The sequence below is a fragment of the Xenopus laevis genome, chromosome 8S (genome assembly GCF_017654675.1).
Source record: "Xenopus laevis strain J_2021 chromosome 8S, Xenopus_laevis_v10.1, whole genome shotgun sequence".
Taxonomy (NCBI): domain Eukaryota; kingdom Metazoa; phylum Chordata; class Amphibia; order Anura; family Pipidae; genus Xenopus; species Xenopus laevis.
Window position 1 is genome coordinate 28,066,834 of NC_054386.1, and position 20,790 is coordinate 28,087,623.

The 20,790-nt window shown below is 43.3% G+C and overlaps 1 protein-coding gene across 4 annotated transcripts in view; it reads left to right on the plus strand.

Moving 5' to 3' along the window:
* Nucleotides 1-20,790, plus strand: part of LOC108699891 (collagen alpha-1(I) chain) — a 97,706-nt gene that overhangs the window by 74,177 nt on the left and 2,739 nt on the right. For 2 of the 4 annotated variants that reach the window (XM_041575316.1, XM_041575317.1), the window contains exons 27-61: nucleotides 466-519; nucleotides 858-911; nucleotides 1,415-1,459; nucleotides 2,176-2,229; nucleotides 2,817-2,861; nucleotides 3,098-3,151; nucleotides 3,715-3,768; nucleotides 4,003-4,056; nucleotides 5,494-5,547; nucleotides 5,751-5,804; nucleotides 5,906-5,950; nucleotides 6,104-6,148; nucleotides 7,516-7,623; nucleotides 7,810-7,863; nucleotides 8,096-8,149; nucleotides 8,356-8,409; nucleotides 8,602-8,709; nucleotides 8,787-9,020; nucleotides 9,356-9,409; nucleotides 9,625-9,678; nucleotides 9,762-9,815; nucleotides 10,145-10,198; nucleotides 10,276-10,383; nucleotides 11,343-11,396; nucleotides 11,860-11,913; nucleotides 12,008-12,061; nucleotides 12,141-12,194; nucleotides 12,402-12,455; nucleotides 12,555-12,608; nucleotides 12,687-12,740; nucleotides 19,475-19,528; nucleotides 19,653-19,706; nucleotides 20,341-20,394; nucleotides 20,483-20,500; nucleotides 20,586-20,639. In XM_041575316.1, coding sequence (XP_041431250.1) covers nucleotides 466-519; nucleotides 858-911; nucleotides 1,415-1,459; nucleotides 2,176-2,229; nucleotides 2,817-2,861; nucleotides 3,098-3,151; nucleotides 3,715-3,768; nucleotides 4,003-4,056; nucleotides 5,494-5,547; nucleotides 5,751-5,804; nucleotides 5,906-5,950; nucleotides 6,104-6,148; nucleotides 7,516-7,623; nucleotides 7,810-7,863; nucleotides 8,096-8,149; nucleotides 8,356-8,409; nucleotides 8,602-8,709; nucleotides 8,787-9,020; nucleotides 9,356-9,409; nucleotides 9,625-9,678; nucleotides 9,762-9,815; nucleotides 10,145-10,198; nucleotides 10,276-10,383; nucleotides 11,343-11,396; nucleotides 11,860-11,913; nucleotides 12,008-12,061; nucleotides 12,141-12,194; nucleotides 12,402-12,455; nucleotides 12,555-12,608; nucleotides 12,687-12,740; nucleotides 19,475-19,528; nucleotides 19,653-19,706; nucleotides 20,341-20,394; nucleotides 20,483-20,500; nucleotides 20,586-20,639 — 2,160 coding nt within the window. The remainder of the gene's footprint in view (nucleotides 1-465; nucleotides 520-857; nucleotides 912-1,414; nucleotides 1,460-2,175; nucleotides 2,230-2,816; nucleotides 2,862-3,097; nucleotides 3,152-3,714; nucleotides 3,769-4,002; nucleotides 4,057-5,493; nucleotides 5,548-5,750; nucleotides 5,805-5,905; nucleotides 5,951-6,103; nucleotides 6,149-7,515; nucleotides 7,624-7,809; nucleotides 7,864-8,095; nucleotides 8,150-8,355; nucleotides 8,410-8,601; nucleotides 8,710-8,786; nucleotides 9,021-9,355; nucleotides 9,410-9,624; nucleotides 9,679-9,761; nucleotides 9,816-10,144; nucleotides 10,199-10,275; nucleotides 10,384-11,342; nucleotides 11,397-11,859; nucleotides 11,914-12,007; nucleotides 12,062-12,140; nucleotides 12,195-12,401; nucleotides 12,456-12,554; nucleotides 12,609-12,686; nucleotides 12,741-19,474; nucleotides 19,529-19,652; nucleotides 19,707-20,340; nucleotides 20,395-20,482; nucleotides 20,501-20,585; nucleotides 20,640-20,790) is intronic. The other 2 variants (XM_018232552.2, XM_041575318.1) reach the window with 2 other exon arrangements.

The window sequence follows — 20,790 nt, forward strand, 5'->3', positions numbered from 1 at the left end:
GAATCTCTTTCTTTTAGAATGTCAATGTCAAGTCTTTTTATTCACTCTATTCTACATCTACTTTGCAGCTGATGTGTTGAAACTCTGACCAATCAGAGTAGTTAGCATCCCTGTTCTCAAACAAGCATTTTACAAAGAAATAAGGCAACTTTTCACCTTCTTAGAATTGTTTAATTCATTTGTACTAAAAACAATTCCACAAGGAGATAAAGTAATCTTCTTGACACCTTGCTGTGAGCCTTCCTAAACATACCATATGTCAGCAAAGCCTCTTAACATCTTCTAGTGATTTCATATACAGATTAAATGACTTGGAAGGGCTTCATTAAGACTGTGACCACCAGTAAACCCTTCTGCCAAATATTCACTCTTTTAGTGTACCGTACTGGATGAATGAAGAAATTATATTGGGCGCTAATGAGTTAGAAGATTTAATTCTGACATGATTGATGTTTGGTTTTCAAGGGGGATGATGGACAGGTTGGAGCCTCAGGTTTCAATGGCAGTGATGGACCAAAGGTGAGTCTAGAATCTACAATAATATTAATTAATTGATTTGTGTAACCATCCACATTTAAATTTTAATAGTAGAAGATTAGGGTTGAAGATCATTATTCGTACTAGAATAGGAGTTCTTCCATGAAGATCCCATTATTTTCTACATCGACAGGGACCTACCTTAAGTCCATTTTCTTTCTGTAAGCATGTTGGTGCTATAGCCAAGGAGACAACTAATTAAATACTCTTCTGATGGTGGAGATGGTTGTTAAAGCCAAAGGTTTACAGGCTGCAGGATGCCTTGGGTTCCTTCAAAGTAAAACCATTTTCCCACCATGTTTTTATATTTTTTTTACTAGGGAAACCGGGGACCTGATGGGCCAAAAGGGGTAACAGGACCAAGAGGAAAACGGGTAACCAATAACATGTCGTATTGGTGGGGGGAAACATGAACATCCAAGTTCCATATATGGAGAAGACTTTTACCATGTTACACTTAGTCTTACATGTGCTCTGACTGTATGTGAGCTAGTTTGGGACGTACCACTCTAGGGGTGCACTCTGGCAACATCTATTTCCACAACACTCCATTCATAGTCCACTTATTGTAAGTCTAAGTTTAGACTTATTTCCATTCTGCTTAAGACTGTCTCTATCTTCTAACCATTTGCTTCCCTTTCTCCTCCCAATCTCATTTCTACCTGCAGTTTCTATCTGGTACATTCTTGTTTCTTTAGATGAGCTAAACTTTGTGATTAGGCACAAAGCTAAATAGGCAGGTAGGTTGTTCATCAGAATGTTCCCTTGTGAAAGATGTGAGTGCAGTGAGCTTGTGGAGGTTATACAAAGCAGTGTTATGAGAGGTGAACAATGTAGGAAAGTGGTTCTGAAATGGAAATTTTTCTGTGCATTACAGGGTCGTATGGGGCAGAGAGGACTTGTAGGAATGCCAGGACCACTGGTAAGATACCTTTATTTTTCTGTTTAAAGGATAACTTAACCCTAAAAATTAATAGGGCTAAAAATGCCATGTTTTATATACTGAACTTGATGCGCCAGCCTACAGTTTCAGCTTCTCAATAGCAGCAATGATCCAGGACTTCAAACTTGTCACAGGGGGTCACCATCTTGGAAAGTGTCTGTGACACTCACATGCTCAGTGGGCTCTGAGCAGCTGTTGAGAAGCTAAGCTTAGGGGTCGTCACTAATTATCCAGCAGAAAATGAGGTTGGTCTGTAATATAAGCTGTTGCTACAGGGCTGATTATTAAATTCTGATGCTAATTGCACTGGTTTATGTGCTGCCATGTAGTAATTATCTGTATTAATTAATTATCAGCCTTATATTGTGACATTTCTATTCTATGTGTACTGTATATTGTGAGTGGGTCCCTAAGCTCAGTAAGTGACAGCAGCATAGAGCATGTGCAGTGAATCAGCAGAGAGGAAGATGGGGAGCTACAGGGGCATCTTTGGAGACACAGATCTTTACTGCTAAAGGCCTGTGGTTGCCTGGGGCTGGTACAGAAGCACAGAACATAATGTACAACATTTCTAACCTACTTATTTAGTTTAACTTTCCTTGTACTTTAATAACTAAAGATCTAGCATAGGTGTATTCATAGGGGGCAAATGTTGATTTGCCAGACTATTTACTGTAATGTTTATTATCTTGCAGGGTCAGAGTGGAGCCGGGGGCCTGGAGGGAGCTGAAGGACTTCCTGGTACACAGGTTCCCACTATGCACTTCTTTACTGTTATCTGGCATGGCACTTTGCCCTGCTGTCTGAGCTGTGGAGATCACCCCATCAATTTATCCCATGACTCTCAGTTGTCTGTGTACAAGGGTTTTTTTGAAAAATAAGAAGCATATCATATGAAACATGTATTCCTATGTTTATTACTAAACACAATGTTGTTATTGCCATTCTCCAGTAATAAATTGGGCTTTATTATTATTCAGTTGCAATTCCATTTACAAGTGCAAACAATTTGGGTGGAGATCCCTTTTAATAAAGGCCTTACCTTTGCTATACCATTGCTGTAAATGCTGTAAATACTATCTACCAAGCAACCCAGGCTCACCTTCTGACGCCTATGACATCACTTTTCACTGGTCACAATCCTTGTTGCTATTGGCCAATGAATGCAGCCTGAAATTGTGATGACGAACTTGTAAGACTATTAAGATTCAAGTCTAATGGAGCCTGTCCAGCTTGATGAATAGAGTTTACAGCACTGATAGACATATTCTATTTGTTACAATAACGTGTAGTCAAAAGGATCCTGACAATCTCCCTGTGTCTGTTCATGCTGCAGGGACCCAATGGAGCACCAGGGAATCCTGGGAGTAGGGGGCTTATGGTAAGTCACAACACAGCTTCAGCCTTAGACAATTCCAAGCCTTCATGCTGCATTGCTGCATATAAAATAACCACCTATTAAACAATCCATTCTACAATACTTTCAATTGGACACACTTGTATAAAAGGATACAATTAAGACTTTGATGTTTTTAATTAATTGAGTGTCCATTTGTTAATTCATATTTGGAAATTCTCTGTTTGAATTGTTAGCTCTTTTTCTCTCTTTCTCCAAAGGGCCCTGAAGGGTCTCAAGGGGACGTTGGGAGAGAAGGACCTTCAGGCCAAATGGTGAGGTGTTTTCCACCCATTATACCAGGGGTAGGCAACCCGCGGCTCTGGAGCCTCATGCGGCTCTTCATCCTGCTTGCTGCGGCTCGGTCTTGTCAGCCATTGCACCTGCTGGTGGCTTCTTGAGTGTGAGACCGCGGTTAGCTTACCGTGGTCGCACACTCAGGAAGCCACCAGCTGTATAGACGTCCCAGGAGTGACAGGCAAAACTGAGCCGCAGCAATATGATTCATCATGGTCCTTACTGCTGTCACACACTCAAGACAAGAGAGGGAAGATCAGCATGGAGCTTTAATAGGGCTATTCAGTGTTTAATTTATTTCAATGTAGGCCTACACATACACACTGCACTTCTGTTTGCTGTATTCTGTTGTTGTAACAGTTAAAATTAAAAAAAGGTTAATACTATTAGAAGTTTATAAGCTGTGCTATGTTTTGCGGCTTCAGACTATTTTTCTTTATTGGACGAGGGGAGCAAAATGGCTCTTTTAAAGTTTGCTGACCCCTGCATTATACCATCGTGAAATAATCAGAACTGACTTGTGTCTATATCATTCCTGTAGGGCCCTCCTGGTAGAGCAGGGATTGATGGAGAACCGGGATGTCCTGGAGAAAGGGTAAGCAGAATCAAATGGGTGGGCAAAAGACAATGACACAACGCGTAGATGATTATACCTTGTAACACGGGAAACATGCTAGTAATTCAGAGCAACTAATCAGATCTTCCCTTATATTTCACGATTGCTTATTGGTTGTGCATGACTGTGTTGGTTGGTTGATAGAATGATAGAAATTGTTTGCATTTGGCAGGTTTGCGAATTGTTTACTATTATGTCTTTTCTTTTATGCAGGGATTTACGGGAAAACCAGGCCCAGAAGGGCCACAGGGGCCAGTAGGCATGTATGTAAGTGCTTTATCCTGTGATTTTATATCTCAGATGAAAAAACTCTACATGGGCGTATGTATCTGAAACTGCCCAACCTGCAATCCTTCATCTATTGTTAAACACGCTCTTCGTGTTTGAGGGCTTCTTAAAATAGCTGAAGGGCTGCCATGTTAGAGTCTATGATATGTGCGGGGATCAAAGAACCTTATGTGATAATTAATTTGCAATAGAATCCAGATGGTGTCCCAACCCTAACACACCAGTTTTCTGGAATCTTTAAATTAATGTTGGATAAATGGATATTGCAGCATCACAAACTTAGTAGATTGATTTAGTCAGAGAGTGCAGTGTTACTCATTACAATTTTCACAAAAATAGTTCCCTAACAGGTCCAGCAAGAATTAATTTTTATGGTAAGTCGGTCACATAAACAATAGGCAATTCTGTAATAATAACCCTGAGAATAAGTTGCTCAAACCTTCAGTGAGAAATCTGCCTGCTGAAAGTTTCACTGCAAACTAGGAATTTAAAAGACATCCAATATAAACCTTGTTTTGAGCTAAAGGAGCCCAACCTGAAGGCCAGTTAGGGGGAGATTTGGGGTGGGTGCTTATTTGTGCCCTGGGTACCCCTGGAACTATAGCAGAGTGACTGTAACCCCAATGTTTCTATATATCTGTAACCTAAGGGGGCCCAGCCTGAAGGCTGGGTACCCTGGAACTATAATATGGTGACTGTTACCCCAATGTTTCCATATCCAATAGGCAAATGTTTCTTTATATTTCGGTGAAAAGGTATTTTCTGGTACAAGAGGAGGGTTGTGGGTATACTCCTAAATCCATATAAAAATATATTTAAATACAATAATCCCCTGTCTAAAAAAAGAAAAACAGGGTTTTTTGTTACAAAGTTATGATCATAAAATTGGTAAGCCGCCATACCACGTCAAGTAAACCCCATAAGGCGGTCCCTAACCTGTTTACCTGTGATCAAAATATAAAAAAATGGTTTCAATCTGTGGACTAGATCCTCCCCCGCCACCTGCTTACCAATTTTATGATCATAACTTTGTAACAAAAAACCCTGTTTTTCTTTTTTTAGACAGGGGATTATTGTATTTAAATACGTTTTTATATAGCCTTAGGAGTGCACCCACAACCCTCCTCTTGTACCTAAAAGGTATTTTCTGCCCTAGATATTTTTCTAACTCTTCTATTTTTGCATGAATTCCTTTAACCATTTTAATTTTACACTTGTGTATGGGGGATTACAAATGCTGCCTAAAACCAGCCAAAATATTTCTATGACCATAAGAGAAATTTTATATATATATATATATATATATATATATATATATATATATATATATATATATATATATATATATATATATGACTGGTATTGGTCAAGTTGTTTTTTTTTGAAGACCTCACACGTTTGCTTCCTTTTTTTTAGGGGTTTCCTGGCCCTGCAGGAGAAAGAGGTCGGACAGGATACGCCGGGGAGAAGGTAATGCTCCATATGACCTTTTCATTGAAGCAGTGTGTTGCTAGATGCACACTCCACCAATATTTACCTTTATTATTAACCATGAGGGGGCCTTGACCTCAGGTTGGACCTTCAAGGAGGTTTTGAGATGGAAAAGGCAGACAACTACTGGCTTACAGGGTAAGGAGTATCAGCATGTATCTGACTTCTCTCTTCTACATTAGGGGGGATTGGGACCGCCCGCTATCCAAGGGCCACCAGGAAAAGTAGGACCAAAGGTAAGAATAATTTGTAAATAAAAGACACCTGTTCTATTCACAACTACAGAGGCACACCGTATTCTAAATATAATTCAGTGTAATCTCTTTATCTGTTGCAGGGTCCTCCTGGGTCACCTGGCGAAAGAGGTCCACCGGGACCCCAGGTAAGAACCGAAGTTGAACATCACGTTCTACAATTTAAATCCCTTCTCTTTCAATCACATGAGCGAGAAGGTGATCTTGTACGATGCAAGCAAGCAGACCTGTCTACTGCAAAGATTAAATTGTGCGATGATCCTCTTTGCTTTTAATTTTAGGGTCGGCTGGGAGATCCAGGCATCCAAGGTTTGCCCGGACTTCAGGTAGGTTCACTTAAAGCAGAAGACATGCATTCTGTCTCCTGGTGAAGGAGAAGAATAAAATAGTCCTCACTGGTAGCATGGGATTATAGTAAGACAATCAAATCATAGGGGCCTATACAGCTAATTAGCAGAACTATCCCCAGGAGGGGGGTTTGGTGCCTGGTATTTTTTGGCAGGGCTAACCCACGTGGGTGGACTATTTATGGATTTACACCATCAGCCATCCACAGTCACTCCAGAAAGCTGAGGAGACATATTGCATTTAGAAAATGCAATTTTTTTAGCCTTCCCTCCTGACTTAAAAGAGGATGCAAACCCAATGAAATCTAAGCAGCTTGCCAATATCCTTTCATCCCTCATTCTCACTGGTTCTGACTCTTGAAACAATAGGAAAAAAGTCAGTTCTCCTCCAGCTCTCCTCTGTTTCACAGTAATTATAATTTAAACTCATGAGGATGTGGCCATTGCGTTCCTGTCTAAAGAAATGGATGTCTCCTGTTACAGTCCTGCGTGGGTCCATTTTTTGAAACCCATACCCGTCCCATACCCGCAACCTGAATTTGCAACCCAAAATCTGACCCGCTACCCAACCCACAATAGGCCTACTGAAACCGGAAGTGACATCACATTTGGCCAGAAGTGACTTCACTAACGTGCCAAATCTTCCCAAAAAAATTTAAAAACTTGACGAACTTTACAAGGGTGGGTGGAAGGGATCAACCCAACACCTTTGTTGTTTACCCAGCCAGGATACCCAAGGACTGCCCACGTGGCCAAGGAATAGGGGACTTTTTGCCCAAATCCCGACCACGTTGTGGGTACCCGATGCAGGACTCTATCTCCTGTCTACCCCTCTATAAGTTCTTCTCTCTTGCCAGGGGCTGTCTAAACAAATATGACAAAGTAATGGAGATCCTGATTTCATTGCCCAGTCTAGGTGGATTAGCAAACAAGGTTGTACCTGCCCAGCACACACACCATAATAATATCTGGGGTTAGGTTCTGTCGGTTGCTCTACATATCTATAGGCCCCTGGGCAAAAAGAGAGACTGTTATCTGCCAGTGAATGTGCCCCAAGTGGTAAAATATTTCTGTTCACATCCTCTTGCACCACATCTGCCAGTGTATGATGTATTGCCAGATCCCCCAACCATCAGATAAATCTGGCTAATTGAACCAACCATGTGTGTCTCCAGATTGGAACAAATCTGCTCATTCTGCAATTAGGAAAGCTAGACTATCTTGTTATGTATGGGTGGCCCCAATTATTGTTGCGACTTTAGTACTTGAAGTAGACAATGTAATTGCAGATACCCTACTTTACCCTACTGTATCTTTTTGTAAAACTAATCAATTGTGACAAATAGGGCCCACCTGGTAACCCTGGGCCAGATGGGGAACCTGGAAAGGATGCACCTCCTGGTGAACCTGGGCCTGCTGGAAATATGGGAGACCCAGGACCAGCAGGATACCAGGTAAGTACCTATTATTAACAAAAACATGTTCATCTTCTCTTTGGGTGCCAGAGGAGCAATAATTATAGGGCAGTCTTCTTCAACTATATAACAGGAGTTCTTTCTAATTGTAGTCATGGAATCTCAGTCTTCTCTCCCTAGATCTGCTCTAGTTCTGGTTTATGTTTCTGCTTCCCTGTGTTTCAGGGTCGGGAGGGAGCAGCAGGTGCTGAAGGACCCCCAGGAGAAAAAGGTGAAAAGGTGAGTTGGCAGTTGAATTACATCTTCAGTTTGAGGGCCACTGATCAGAGACATCCCTGACTGAAGCCTGTTTTGTTGTTACTGAGAGCCCCAGCTCTGATTCATGTTGTATGAAGCCCTCGTCCTATCTAAATTTACAGTTGGGGTTGAGGGTAATATTAATACTAATATATATTAATATTAATACTTTTTGCCCCAATATGTTTTATGTATTTTCATTGTTCTTTATTAGGGAGTGATTGGGCCTGTCGGAGACCAGGGGGTGAGCGGTTTGGATGGGGAGCAGGTACGTGGCTGATGCTGCAATAGAAATGAATTTCCTGAGTATCCCATGTAAACATGTAAAAAAAGACAAGAGTAGGGTTGCAATGGCCAATCTGAGGCATAACACAACTTACATTTTATATATGGGCTATATTAAGGGTTCTGGTTGTATGTTGTGATCGTAGAATGGCAATACCATGTCTTCAGACATCCATTCCTTTTTGGTAGGGAGAGCCTGGTTCTACTGGAAATGAAGGGTCAGCTGGCCTTAAAGGAGATCAGGTTTGTATGTCGGTAAACCTTGACTTTTCTATATTTCATAAGCTTTGACCATGCTTTTCAATGTAGTGCTGCTTAGAGTGGGTAAGGGCATTACACCAATAACAGAGCTGTTCCTAAACCTCTAATATGCAGAAATAGTGGATGGAATCCCACTGGGTGCCAGTCTCTTTATGTGTTTGTGCTCACCCACAGGGTGATTCTGGTCCTCCAGGGAATCCTGGTCAAAACGGACCTGTAGGAGACCAAGGGGACAAAGGACTGCAGGGCTTGGTGGGATCCCCAGGGGAGCCAGGGAAGGAGGTAATTTTTTTAAAGAGCTTGACAGATATAAATATCCAGTAGAAATGTGTTACTCATATATCTATATATTATTTTAGGGAGATGTGGGGGAAATAGGAGATGTTGGAGACCCCGGGTTTCAAGGAGAAAAGGTGAGTGTATGCTCTGTTTATGGAAGGGTTGGCAACTCTGGCTGTAGTGTAATCACCTCCTTTTTGCACCAGGGAGACAAAGGGCCACTTGGTGCTACCGGAAACCCAGGACCAAGTGGTATTATAGGAGAACGAGGTAGTCGTGGTGAAAAGGGGGACAAAGGCCTGAGTGGACCTCTGGTGAGCACCATGAATGTCTTCGGATTAAAGGAGACATTTCTAAAATTTGTCTCAAAACAAATATTTAAACATAAAAAGTAACAATTATCAACCATAGAAAAGGGACTTTTGCCATTGTTTCTTGTACTCATTATGCCAGGGCTACAACTAATGGCAGCTACCAAGTCTGAGAATTTGAGAATTTTACTTTTTGCACACAAACCACAATCCAACTATGTCGCTTATTAGATCTCAAAGTTCCACCCACTCATGAGATCAAGAGTGTATTACGCGGCATAACTCAGCTTACAGATAAACTGAAGTTTCTCACCTGTGTGCATTTTTGTGTTTCCTAGGGACCAACAGGATTGATTGGATCTACAGGACCTTCTGGTTTACAGGGACAAATGGTAATTTTATTTTTAACTGTCCAGCTGCTTAATAGCAACAGCTCCCATGATTCTCATGATACTCAAGATCCTACTCAAGATTGCAGAAAAGGATGTCTTATTACTAGTCATTATTGCAGAGGGGTTTTTACTTATGCATCCAAAAATGGAATTGTCAAGGTGGCCTAAGGAGTAATTGATGATGGACAAACTATTTTGCTTTTTATTTGTTGCAGGGAAATGTTGGCAAACAAGGAGTCCCAGGTCATGATGGGCCCCAAGGTTTGAAGGTTGGTTCCCTGCTATTATACTCTGCTATTGACCACTTTGTACTTGTATTGTACATGCAGTTCCACAATACTTATTTTTGCAGGGGGAAACTGGTACCACTGGGGAGACTGGTCAACTGGGCCCCCCTGGGCAAATGGTGAGTATAGGGGTGAAGTATAAGCATGTGTAAGTATAGGAGAGAAAAGAACATGTCTCAAATGGGATACCGGCAGATTATTGATATAACGGGAGCTGGCCTGGTTGAGGTTGGCTGGAAAACTGCCCTCAGACAAAAACATGACCCTTTGTGGCTATAAGAAGAAGGTCCTGTTACAGTGTGAATTATAGAATATAACTGGACAGTATCTCAGAGTGGAGATTCCTTGGCTGCTGAAGACATGGATTTTGCACTCTCTGTGACCACTGAACACTGAAGTGTCCCCTTCCATTCTCTGCCCTTACAGTGAAATGTTTTTGTCATTTTAGGGTCTACCTGGAAAGAAAGGGGAGAAGGGAGAGGAAGGACAGACTGGGTGGCCAGTAAGTAAATTAATGTATAGTCTAGATTCTAAAACATAGTATTTTGGGCTCCAATCTTACATTTTAACCTCCTGCAGGGAACAGAGGGCTTACGAGGCATTAAAGGAAACCAAGGGCCACAAGGTCTTATTGGCCAAGAAGGACTCACAGGGGAAGATGGGAGCCCTGGGGAGCCAGGAGTCATGGTAACTTCTGTCCAGGGTCAATAAATAAGACAATGTGAAATCTTTGCAGCTATTACAAAGTTGCACTATATTGCATGTAATTAATGTAAACTTACTCATTGTGTGATTCTCTGAGCAGTTTACCTTAATATACATGTAAAGTGGGGAACTTCATGTATCACTCATGTATTATAAGACATAATGTACCCCCTACTGTAAATGATAAGGATATTAGAAGTCACTGATGGGTTCTGTGACCATATAAAGGCAAAAGACGGCAGGCCGAGTTATACAGGGAACTCCGAGTATCACTCATGTATTATAAGGGATCATGTACCCCCAACTATATATGTTAAGGATATTAGAAGTCACTAAGGGGTTCTGTGACCAAATAAAGGCACAAGGGTGCAGGCTGAGTTATACAGGGAACTCTTAGCATCACTCATTTAAGGGATAATGTACCCCCTACTGTAAATGATAAGGATATTAGAAATCACTGAGGGGTTCTGTGACCATATAAAGGCACAAGGCTGCAGGCTGAGTTATACAGGGAACTCTGAGTATTACTCGTGTATTATAAGGGATAATGTACCCCCTACTGTAAATGATAAGGATATTAGAAATCACTGAGGGGTTCTGTGAGCATATAAAGGCACAAGGCTACAGGCTGAGTTATACAGGGAACTCTTAGCATCACTCATGTAATGGATAATGTACCCCCTACTGTAAATGATAAGGATATTAGAAGTCACTGAGGGGTTCTGTGACCATATAAAGGCACAAGGTTGCAAGTTATACAGGGAACTCTGAGTATCACTCATGTATTATACAAGATCATGTACCCCCTACCTACTATAAATAATAAGGATATTAGAAGCCACTAATACAAGGCATGCAACAGAATTCAATGGAGAATAGGTTATGATCTAAATAATAAAAATATGGTAAATAATTCATGAGGTTGGATCATGTTTTTACAGGGAATTACTGGTCCTCCCGGGGAGTCTGGATTAATAGGGGCACCAGGAATAGAAGTAAGTATCAAAATAAGACTGGCCAAGGTAGCAACAGTCTTGCAGTTCATTCCCATACATAGTAGTTAGAGTAGAAAAGAAGATATACATGTCAAGTTCAACTATTAATTTAAATAATTGCTACCTAGAGTTTAGCTGATTAAATGGAAAGTGACAGCCAGGGCACCAGCTGTATCTATTGAGTTTTGAGGAAGTGACTGTGTATCCCCATTGCATTCCTTCCCCAACCTTCTGCTGTAATTGGCCAAGGAACCAACATTATCTACAACAGTTACCCCTCCACCAGCCAGGGAACTAACATCAGTATACATGAAGGAAGTGATTGCCCATCCTGACTCCTCTCCTATTTGCATAGAAAATATCTTCCCCAGAGTGACAAGGAACTGGCCATATTGCACTGGGACATTTCTCATTAACATTTCTTTTCCAGACAGTCCATTTTTACTTTTTCTTTTTTTTTAAGGGGCCACAAGGAGAAAAGGGGCAACTGGGAGAACAAGGGGTGCCTGGGAAAATGGTAGGCTTGTAGAACTGAACCTCAGCTACTGCTGAATGAACCATGACCATGTTAAAGCTTGTGTTGTATGGTCTGATTTTTTTGTCTCTCTCAGGGGCCCCCTGGAAATCCAGGACAAGAAGGAAAAAATGGGCAGAAGGGAAAAAAGGTACTATCTCCTACAAGTGATGTTTAGCAACACAGTATGGTTTTTAATTGAAGATGTTCAATTTATTTCTCTATTGTAGGGTGACAGTGGCATTGATGGCCGTCCTGGCAGATCAGGGAATACTGGGAGAAAGGTAATGGCACGAGTAACACTTTGAGTGTTTATAGGGTTACTGACCCATCAAGCTGCATGCATCTATTTAAGGCTTTCTTCTCCTATTGAGTTCTGCTCATCCCCTGTCTAAGCAAAATATTCCAAAGGCCGTGGTCTTCGGTAAGGAATATTCTTCATGTGCATGTAAATCTTTGGTAGTCATTCCTAACACTTGCCTTAATTTCAGGGCAGAAGAGGGAAAGCAGGTCCAAGGCCACCAAGAGGACCTGCAGGTCACAAGGTAAAAATAATCATGTTGGCATACCTTACTAGGAGTTACAAGTATTGTGAAAACCATAGGTTCTCATTGAATGTATGGTTTTATATATTATGGTTGTAGGGTTTGCAAGGAGATAAGGGTTCGGAAGGACCTGAAGGACCCAGAGGACCATATGTAAGTCTACGTTGTATGTGGTTTTAAGGCAGTGGAATGCTGCAAGGACAATGTAAGCATTTCCTGCTATTTCTGTAGGGCATTCCTGGACTTAGAGGAATGAAGGGTGATCCAGGCCAAATAGGTATAAAGGTAAGTGATCATAAAAATAAATATAAATGTTTGATATATCAAACTACCAACTGCAAAAATTACAGTAACGTTCCCCTTGAAGGATGGCATTTCATTACACCAGGGCCTTCCGTGTTTGATTTTAGGGCAGCATGTCCAAAGGTTTTTCATTCTTTTCCAGTCTATATCATCCTCTTGTTCATTTTATTGGAGAGTATGGCACCTTAATAAGTAAGTCCATTAGGGATGAAACCTGCAGGCTACTGCATCACCTGGGGACCTTCCTCTAGATAAAGTGAATCCAAGCTGTTCTAGCCAATATACAGGAGTTTCACCCTTTGTACTCTTCCTGGTATGCAGGTAGACATACAGAAGTTTGAGACATAGGGGCATGTTTTTTTTTTTTAAAGTTTTTATTTATCATTTTCAATACAAACAATAAAGGCAAAAGGAAAAGAAAAGATAGAAGAGAGAAAAGAAAGTGCAAGACAGCAGTATGCACCATTGTACAAGACACACGAATTAACATACATTCCATTCCATAATACAGTGAGGGTTAGTGGTCCAACATCACTTCCACAGACCCAACGATAACTGGAGTAGAAGATGGAACTAAACCCGTAGCTGAAACAGTAGTTTAATTGCCCACATCCTCAATAGTATGAATGTCTAGCCAGGGGGACCATATCGCGTCAAACTTCCCAGAGGAACCCCGGGCTTCATATGTAAGTCGAACAGAAGGGAGTATCTTATTAACCAGGTTGACCCAGTGGTCCACAGTCGGTACAGTATGTCCCATCCAGTTTATAACTATTATTTTCTTTGCATAGAAGAGTAAAGTTTTAGCAAGCGTTCTAGACCTGTTTAGCGGGAGAAGGTCGTCTACTAGGCCCAATAGGCATAGCTCAGGGCTACAGACATTCGGGAAGGCAATATTATCGACCAGGTAGCGTAGCACACCCTTCCAGAACTCATGGATTAAGGGGCATTCCCAGATGAGGTGGAAAAAGGAGGCATCAAGCCCTTGACATTTAGGACAGACGAAATCCAACCTCACCCCCATTCTCTGCAATTTTAATGGGGAGCAATACAACTGATGTATCAATTTAAACTGGATCATCCTGTCACTGATCGAGATAAGATCTCGATACAAACCATCAACAGCATCATCCCACTGCTCATCACCAAGGTGGGGGATAGTTAGCAACCATTTTCGTTTGGCTCTATCAAAGGGGGGAGGGACAGAGTCCATCAAAGAGCTATAAAGATGTGACGTGAGCTTGCCCGTTTGTGGATTATGGAGCACTGTTGCGACTGATGGGGAGGCGTATTCGATGGGGAGTGAGCCAAATTGTGCATGAAAAGCATGGCGCAGCTGTAAGAACCTATAAAATTGTATCCCAACCCCACCGACTTTAGCTTGTAGTTGCTCAAAGGATGGAAACATATTGTCAACAAGGAGATCGGCTAGTGTCCGAACCCCCAATCCAGGCCAATATTGGACATCCTGTAGTGTCCTAAAGTGAGGGAGACGAGAATTACCCCAGAGCGGTGTAAATGGGGACTGAGCAAGTGAGGGGTGACCGGTTATACGACATGCGAGGGTCCATGCCTTAAACGGGGTAGTGATTGTCGATGGACAGGCTGCATAGTCACACAGTTTCCTATAAGGGAAATGCCTCCCATGAGCCTAGCTGAAGGGCCAGAAGCACAGTGCCCGTATCCGTTTCATCCATGTGTATCCAGCTGTGCATATAATACATTTGGCTTGCCAGAAAATAGAGGTGTAAATTTGGAAGTGCCAGACCGCCTTTAGAAATTGGAGCGGTGAGCATTATCCATGAGAAACGCGGGACCTTATTGGCCCATAAAAAGGGTATAAGGATTGAGTTGATCCTTTGAAAGATAGATTTGGGGATCCAGATTGGGGAGTTATGAAGCTTGTACAGGAATTTAGGGAGATAGATCATCTTAAATAAATTCACTCTGCCCCACTGAGTCAAAGGCAGAGTAGCCCAAACCCCCATAGCACTCTTGAACTGGCTAAGCACAGGCTGTATATTGTCAGCGATATACATGGATGAATCAGATGTGATGAATATCCCAAGGTACCTAAATTTGGACACCCACTGAAGGCCTTGAGTAGTACTAGGTGGATCAGGAATTGTGTCCAGTGGGAGAATGACCGATTTATCATTGTTAATGACCAGACCTGAGTAGACCCCAAACTTCTGAAGTGTCAGTAAAGCTGTTAAAAGAGAGGCCTGCGGATCCGCTAGGAACAGGAGAAGGTCATCCACGTACAAGGCCAGTTTATCCTCTAGGGGACCAGTCCTATAACCGTGTATGTTCTCATTCTGTCGTATAAGTAGGGCTAGTGGTTTTATGGCAATAGCGAAGAGGAGGGGGGAGAGTGGACAACCCTGCCTAGTGCCACGTGAAAGGGGAAAGAGTGGGGAGAGCAGATTTCCTATTTTTATCTGGGCCGAAGGTTTCTGATATAACAGCCGAATCAGGGATACAAAACGTGGGCCGAAGCCAAATTTCTTGAGTGTTTCCCACAGGAAGGGCCACTCGACAGAGTCAAAGGCCTTGGCTGCGTCAAGCGAAACCATGATCCTGGACCCGCTATTGTCATGAGTAGTCTGTATGTGGGTGAATACTCTCCTAAGGTTAGTGGCAGTGGATTTCCCGGGCATGAATCCGGATTGATTGGGGTGGACAATGGAGGTAATGACTTTCATCAGCCTGGTCGCTAATATTTTTGCGAAGACCTTCGCATCTGAGTTGATGAGCGAAATGGGACGATATGAATCGCAGAGTTCTGGATCCTTGTCCCCTTTATGAATCAAGACTATAATAGCATTGTGAAACGAGGGGGGCAAGGAGCCAGACTCAATTGAACTCAAAAGGGTAGCATGGAGATGACGTACTATGTGGATGCCATGAAGAGCGTACCAGGCCGACGGAAAGCCATCAGCTCCCGGGGCCTTCCCACCCGCCAAGGACGCAACAGCGTCAGCCACTTCCCTTTCTGTAATAGGGGTATCGAGGTAACTAGATTCCTCCGATGTCAAGGTAGGGAAATCAATAGAGTTCAGAAAGGTACTAAGTTGTTCCCCATTATATGAGACTTTAGAACTATACAGGGTTTCATAATAAGAGGCAAAACAGGCCAGGATATCTCGGGGGTCAGTAACCAGGGCACCACCCGCATCCCTGATCCTGGGGATAAGTGTTTGAGTGGTTCTGGTGTTCGCTAATCTGGCCAGGAGCTTCCCAGCCTTGTCCCCTTGGTCAAACACCCTTTGGGAAGTGTATAGCAGCCGTTTCCTGGTTATTTTGGTCTGCTCCAGCTCAAGATTCCTCTGGGCTTGGGTTAATCTAGATCGATTCGGGACAGACTGGACATTCTTATAGTCCTCCTCTGCCTCTTCTAGGGCAACTTGTGCTGCCTCAACATCAAATTTACTCTGCTTTCTGGCCGCTGAGATTTCACTAATTAACACCCCCCTAGCTACCACTTTGGATGCCTCCCAAAGAATTTCAGGGGATGCTGAACCCTCGTTAAGAGACCAATAATTGAGGTATTCTGCTTTCGCCCGTTCCCTAACTACGGGGTGGCTGAGCCACAAAGGACTTAGTCTCCAGGTAGAGTGACCACTATCTGGAGTAGAGAGCAGTGTCACCATAAGTGGGGCATGGTCTGAAAACGCCCTTGGTAAGTACTCAGCAGAAGCGACTAGTTGGGCAAAGTCCGCAGACGCCAAGGCCATATCCAGACGTGAAAGGGACCCGTAGCTAGCAGATTAGCAGGAATATTTCCGTTCTAACGGATGTTTCCAACGCCACAGCTCCAGTAGTGCCAATGATTCAACCCATTTAGATAAACCGGCACTGGAGCCGGCTGTGGTACCCAGTCTATCGAGCGAAGGATCCAAAGTGGTATTAAAATCGCCAAAGATACACACCGGAGCTGCCGGCAATGCGGCAAGGATATTATAAATATGTTCCAATAGAGTAAGTGAAAAGGGGGGTGGGCAATATAGATTCACTAGAGTCAAGGACCGATTGTCTAGTCTGCAGTGCAACACAATATACCTCCCATAAAAATCTGAGCGAATGTCTAGAAATTCAAAGAGTACCCCCTTCCGAACTAGTAGTGAGACACCCCTGGAATGGCTTGAGAAAGGTGAGTGGTAAGCATGTGCTACCCATTGCCTTTTAAGCGAGAGCAATTTCTGACCAGTGAGGTGTGTCTCCTGCAGCATCAAGATGTCTGGCCGATACTTTTTAATGTAATCAAAGAGGAGAGCTCTATTAAAATTTACTGTTCAGACCCCTGACATTCCAGGAGACTATAGTTCTATTCTGCATTTAGAGTCGGGGCAATATACCAGGAGCATACAACCAGAGCATAGCAATACGATACTAGTACAGACATCAAATCCTGAATCAGCAATTCTAACATTATCATGCATGTGTCTTGCAGCAAGCAAAAGAAAGAGAAAGAAAAAAAGAAAAGACCAGAGAAAAGGAAATAGTGTAAAGCAACAATACCCATGAAAACCCATTCCCACCCCTGCCCAGCCTCAAAAACTTAGGAGGGCCTTGACCCCGAACCTTAGGAACTTCCTCGGGGGAGGAAAGGCAGCAGGAAACGCCTGCTGATGTAGTCACAATCCAAACTGTCCGTACCATAATAGCATGGCCTTGTGTATAAAAAACCACAACCGGAAAAACTCAAACAGCCATAATGTTCCCGACCCGCATGGGGCACACCAAACTGGCCCCCCCTGCTTCCGCTGTTAGACAGAGCGGGCATCCCACGTAGCATAGGAAGGTCATAGTTCCCAGATGAGCGGGTGGAGCAGGGTCAATGGTAGTTGAGTAAGCAGGGGGACCATTAATAGGAGCACAACTGAATAGCGAAGTAGCTAGGGCTCAAAATCACAGCCTAACCAAGGGCTAAGCTCCCGGGCAGGTGCCCAGCAATTTGTAAAGTTCCATCAACCTTCCGAGACATAAAGGCACACATGGTATCTGGAAGATCCATTGAAAAAGCAGGTATCCCATGAACCAGGGTAACCAAAACCGGCAATCCAATGAAGGGTGATGTAGGGATCCAGCCGAGTGCAATATGGACCCAAATATGGCAACTAAGCAAAGCCCAACTGCAGAGAATAACTTAAGGTGCGATGCTGCGCCCAATAAAATGGCGGCCCTCTTGGGACAACTCAAGCAGGGCCCAATGCAGGTTAACACTCACCAAGCGGGAAGAGCAGTTTCAGGCCCGCTACTCATGGGGGGCGTTGTGAGGGGGATCACGTTGTCGTCGCCCATCGAGCCATTTATCTGCTTCTCCCGGGGTGTTGAAAAAGTGAGAAGATACGCCATCTATCACCCGAAGCTTGGCAGGGAACAATATTGAGTAGGTATAGCCGAGGGAGCGTAGTCGCCGTTTCACCCCGACAAACGATGCACGCTGTTTTTGCACAATGGTGGAGTAATCCGGGAACAGGGAGACCGGTGATCCGTTATATACAAGCTGGCCTTTCTTGCGTGCCGCCATCAGCGCTGCGTCTCGGTCCCTGTAGTTGAGAAGGCGCATTATCAAAGGCCGAGCATTGGCTCCAGGTGGTAGAGGCCTAGTTGGAACTCGATGCGCCCTCTCAACCACCAGCATGGGGGAAAACACCTCTGCTCCAAATGTGTCCCGCAGCCAGTCTTCAATAAAACTCTCCGGAGCCTGGCCCTCAGCCCGTTCAGGTAGGCCAATCAGGCGGAGATTGTTCCGGCGAAGTCTATTTTCAAGATCGTCGTTCTTGGCATTGACCTCCGCAATTTGTCTGGCAACGCGGGAGAGTTCAGCAGGTAAGGGCCTAACCGTGTCCTCCAACGCGGAGACGCGACTCTCCACTTCAGTGGTGCGTTCGCGCAGGTTCTGCACGTCCTGCCGAATAAGTGAGATTTCAATTTTTATTGTATCCAGCTGGTTGGTGGTGCTGGCGTGCGTGTCTTTAATCGCACGGAGGAGGTCAGCATTGGAGGGGCCCGATGGCTGAGGATCAGCTCCGTCGCCAGTCGCTGTTGGCGGGCAGGCCTCCGCGCCCTCGTGGTCGGCGTCTGGCTCAGATGCTGGCTGGGATGGGCAGAGATATTTGTCCATGCGCGTGGCACCAGGCTTTGGCCCATATTTGCCCATGATGAGAGGCAGCTTCTAGTGAGTTTTGTAATCCGTAAATCAGCCACAAAGCCCAGGATAAGTACAGGATCAATCTATCAGGCACGGAGCAGCTAACAGACACGTCTGCTCAGGTCGCCATCTTGGATCCGCCCTCCCATAGGGGCATGTTTACTAACATTGGAGATAAATATCTGGAGAGATTTCTGGAGATATTGCCCATGGCAACCAATCAGCAATTAGATTTAAACAGCCACAGCCATGTTAGAAAACAAAAGCAAAGATCTGATTGGTTGCTATGGGCAACATCTCCAGAAATCTCTCCAGATATTTATCTCCAATGTTAGTAAACATGCCCCATAGTCACAATCCATAGGTTGGTTGCAGCTTCTCCCTTTACATTGGCCTCTGGGACAGGGGTGGTAAATTAATGGGGATTTCACAGCTAGAGTGAATCCTTGGTGCTTTAAGTGGTTTCCCCTGGCCTGTAGAAATATATACATAATGGAAAAGCCATCATCAATACCAAGATGAACCCCACTAATAAGAGCGGGCATTTCTTCTTTTCTAGGGTGAGCTAGGCTTGGATGGACCAATAGGACCACAAGGAGAAGACGGGCAGAAGGTGAATACAAAACATTATCAAATCCTGTCTTAGTAACAAAGATATGTTATGATTATTTATTACTGGTTTACAAATGTGTGGGATTATTTTATGTATTTCCCTGTGTTTTCTCTCTTTCCTCCAGGGTCAACAAGGACCCAATGGGGAGCATGGACTTCTAGGGAGCAAAGGGGAGCAGGTATTAAGATAGGCTTCGACCAAAGAGTGGGCTGCTAGAAAACAAAAGATTCATATTTTCCATTATATATAATATATATATTTTGAAACAATGTACTTGAGGCAGGTGGGACCTGTAAAGTTGGGAATAGGGATGCACCGAATCCACTATTTGGGATTCGGCTGAATCCCCGAATCCTTGGTGAAAGATTCGTCCAATTAACGAACCGAATCCTAATTTGCATATGCAAATTATGGACAGGAAAGGAAAAAGAGGAAAAAATTCTTCTTTTGTGATGAAAAGTTGTGTAATTTCCCAACCCGCCCCTAATTTACATATGCAAATTAGGATTCGGTTCGGCCAGGCACTAGGATTCCGAATCCGAATCCTGCTGAAAAAGGCAGAATCCCGGGCGAATCCCAAACCGATTCCTGGATTCCATGTATCCCTAGTTGGGACATTTATTGCCCTGGAGCTCTTGTACTGGCAGATATATTAGATTTTGCAGGTGAGAAAATAAAAACACAAGTTACTGATGCAATTTGCCCAGTTTTTCTCATGAACAGTTGAGAATGAATTTGATTGACATGTAACTTTTATCCCCAAACCTGAAATATTATAAAATAAAAATGTGACTTCAGTCTTTTCATTCTAGGGAATTGAAGGGCTATCTGGCCCTCAAGGTTTACCTGGACCCCAAGGTGCACCAGTAAGTTAGAACGATGCACAAAACCAGGAACATCTACAAAAAATATTTAAAACTTGTTCTCACTTCTACTCTTTCTTCTTTTTTTAAGGGACCACCAGGGTTAGAGGTAAGGTTAAAGGAGGTCTATTTAAGTTTCTGAAATGGCTACTGGACTTGTTTTCTTATTTTCTTTGCATGTTTGTGACATTCAGGGACTTAAAGGATTCTCTGGACCAGAAGGACCTAGAGGGCCACCTGGACCATTGGTAAATATACAGTAAACACACCCATTTGTGTCTGCCATTGTAAGAAGCAACCTATTACTACAATGTGCCACGTCTTAGATTTTACCATAGATCTGGAGTAGATCATCAATGGATACACTTATAGCTATGTTCTCTTGGTTGCTTGTGAACA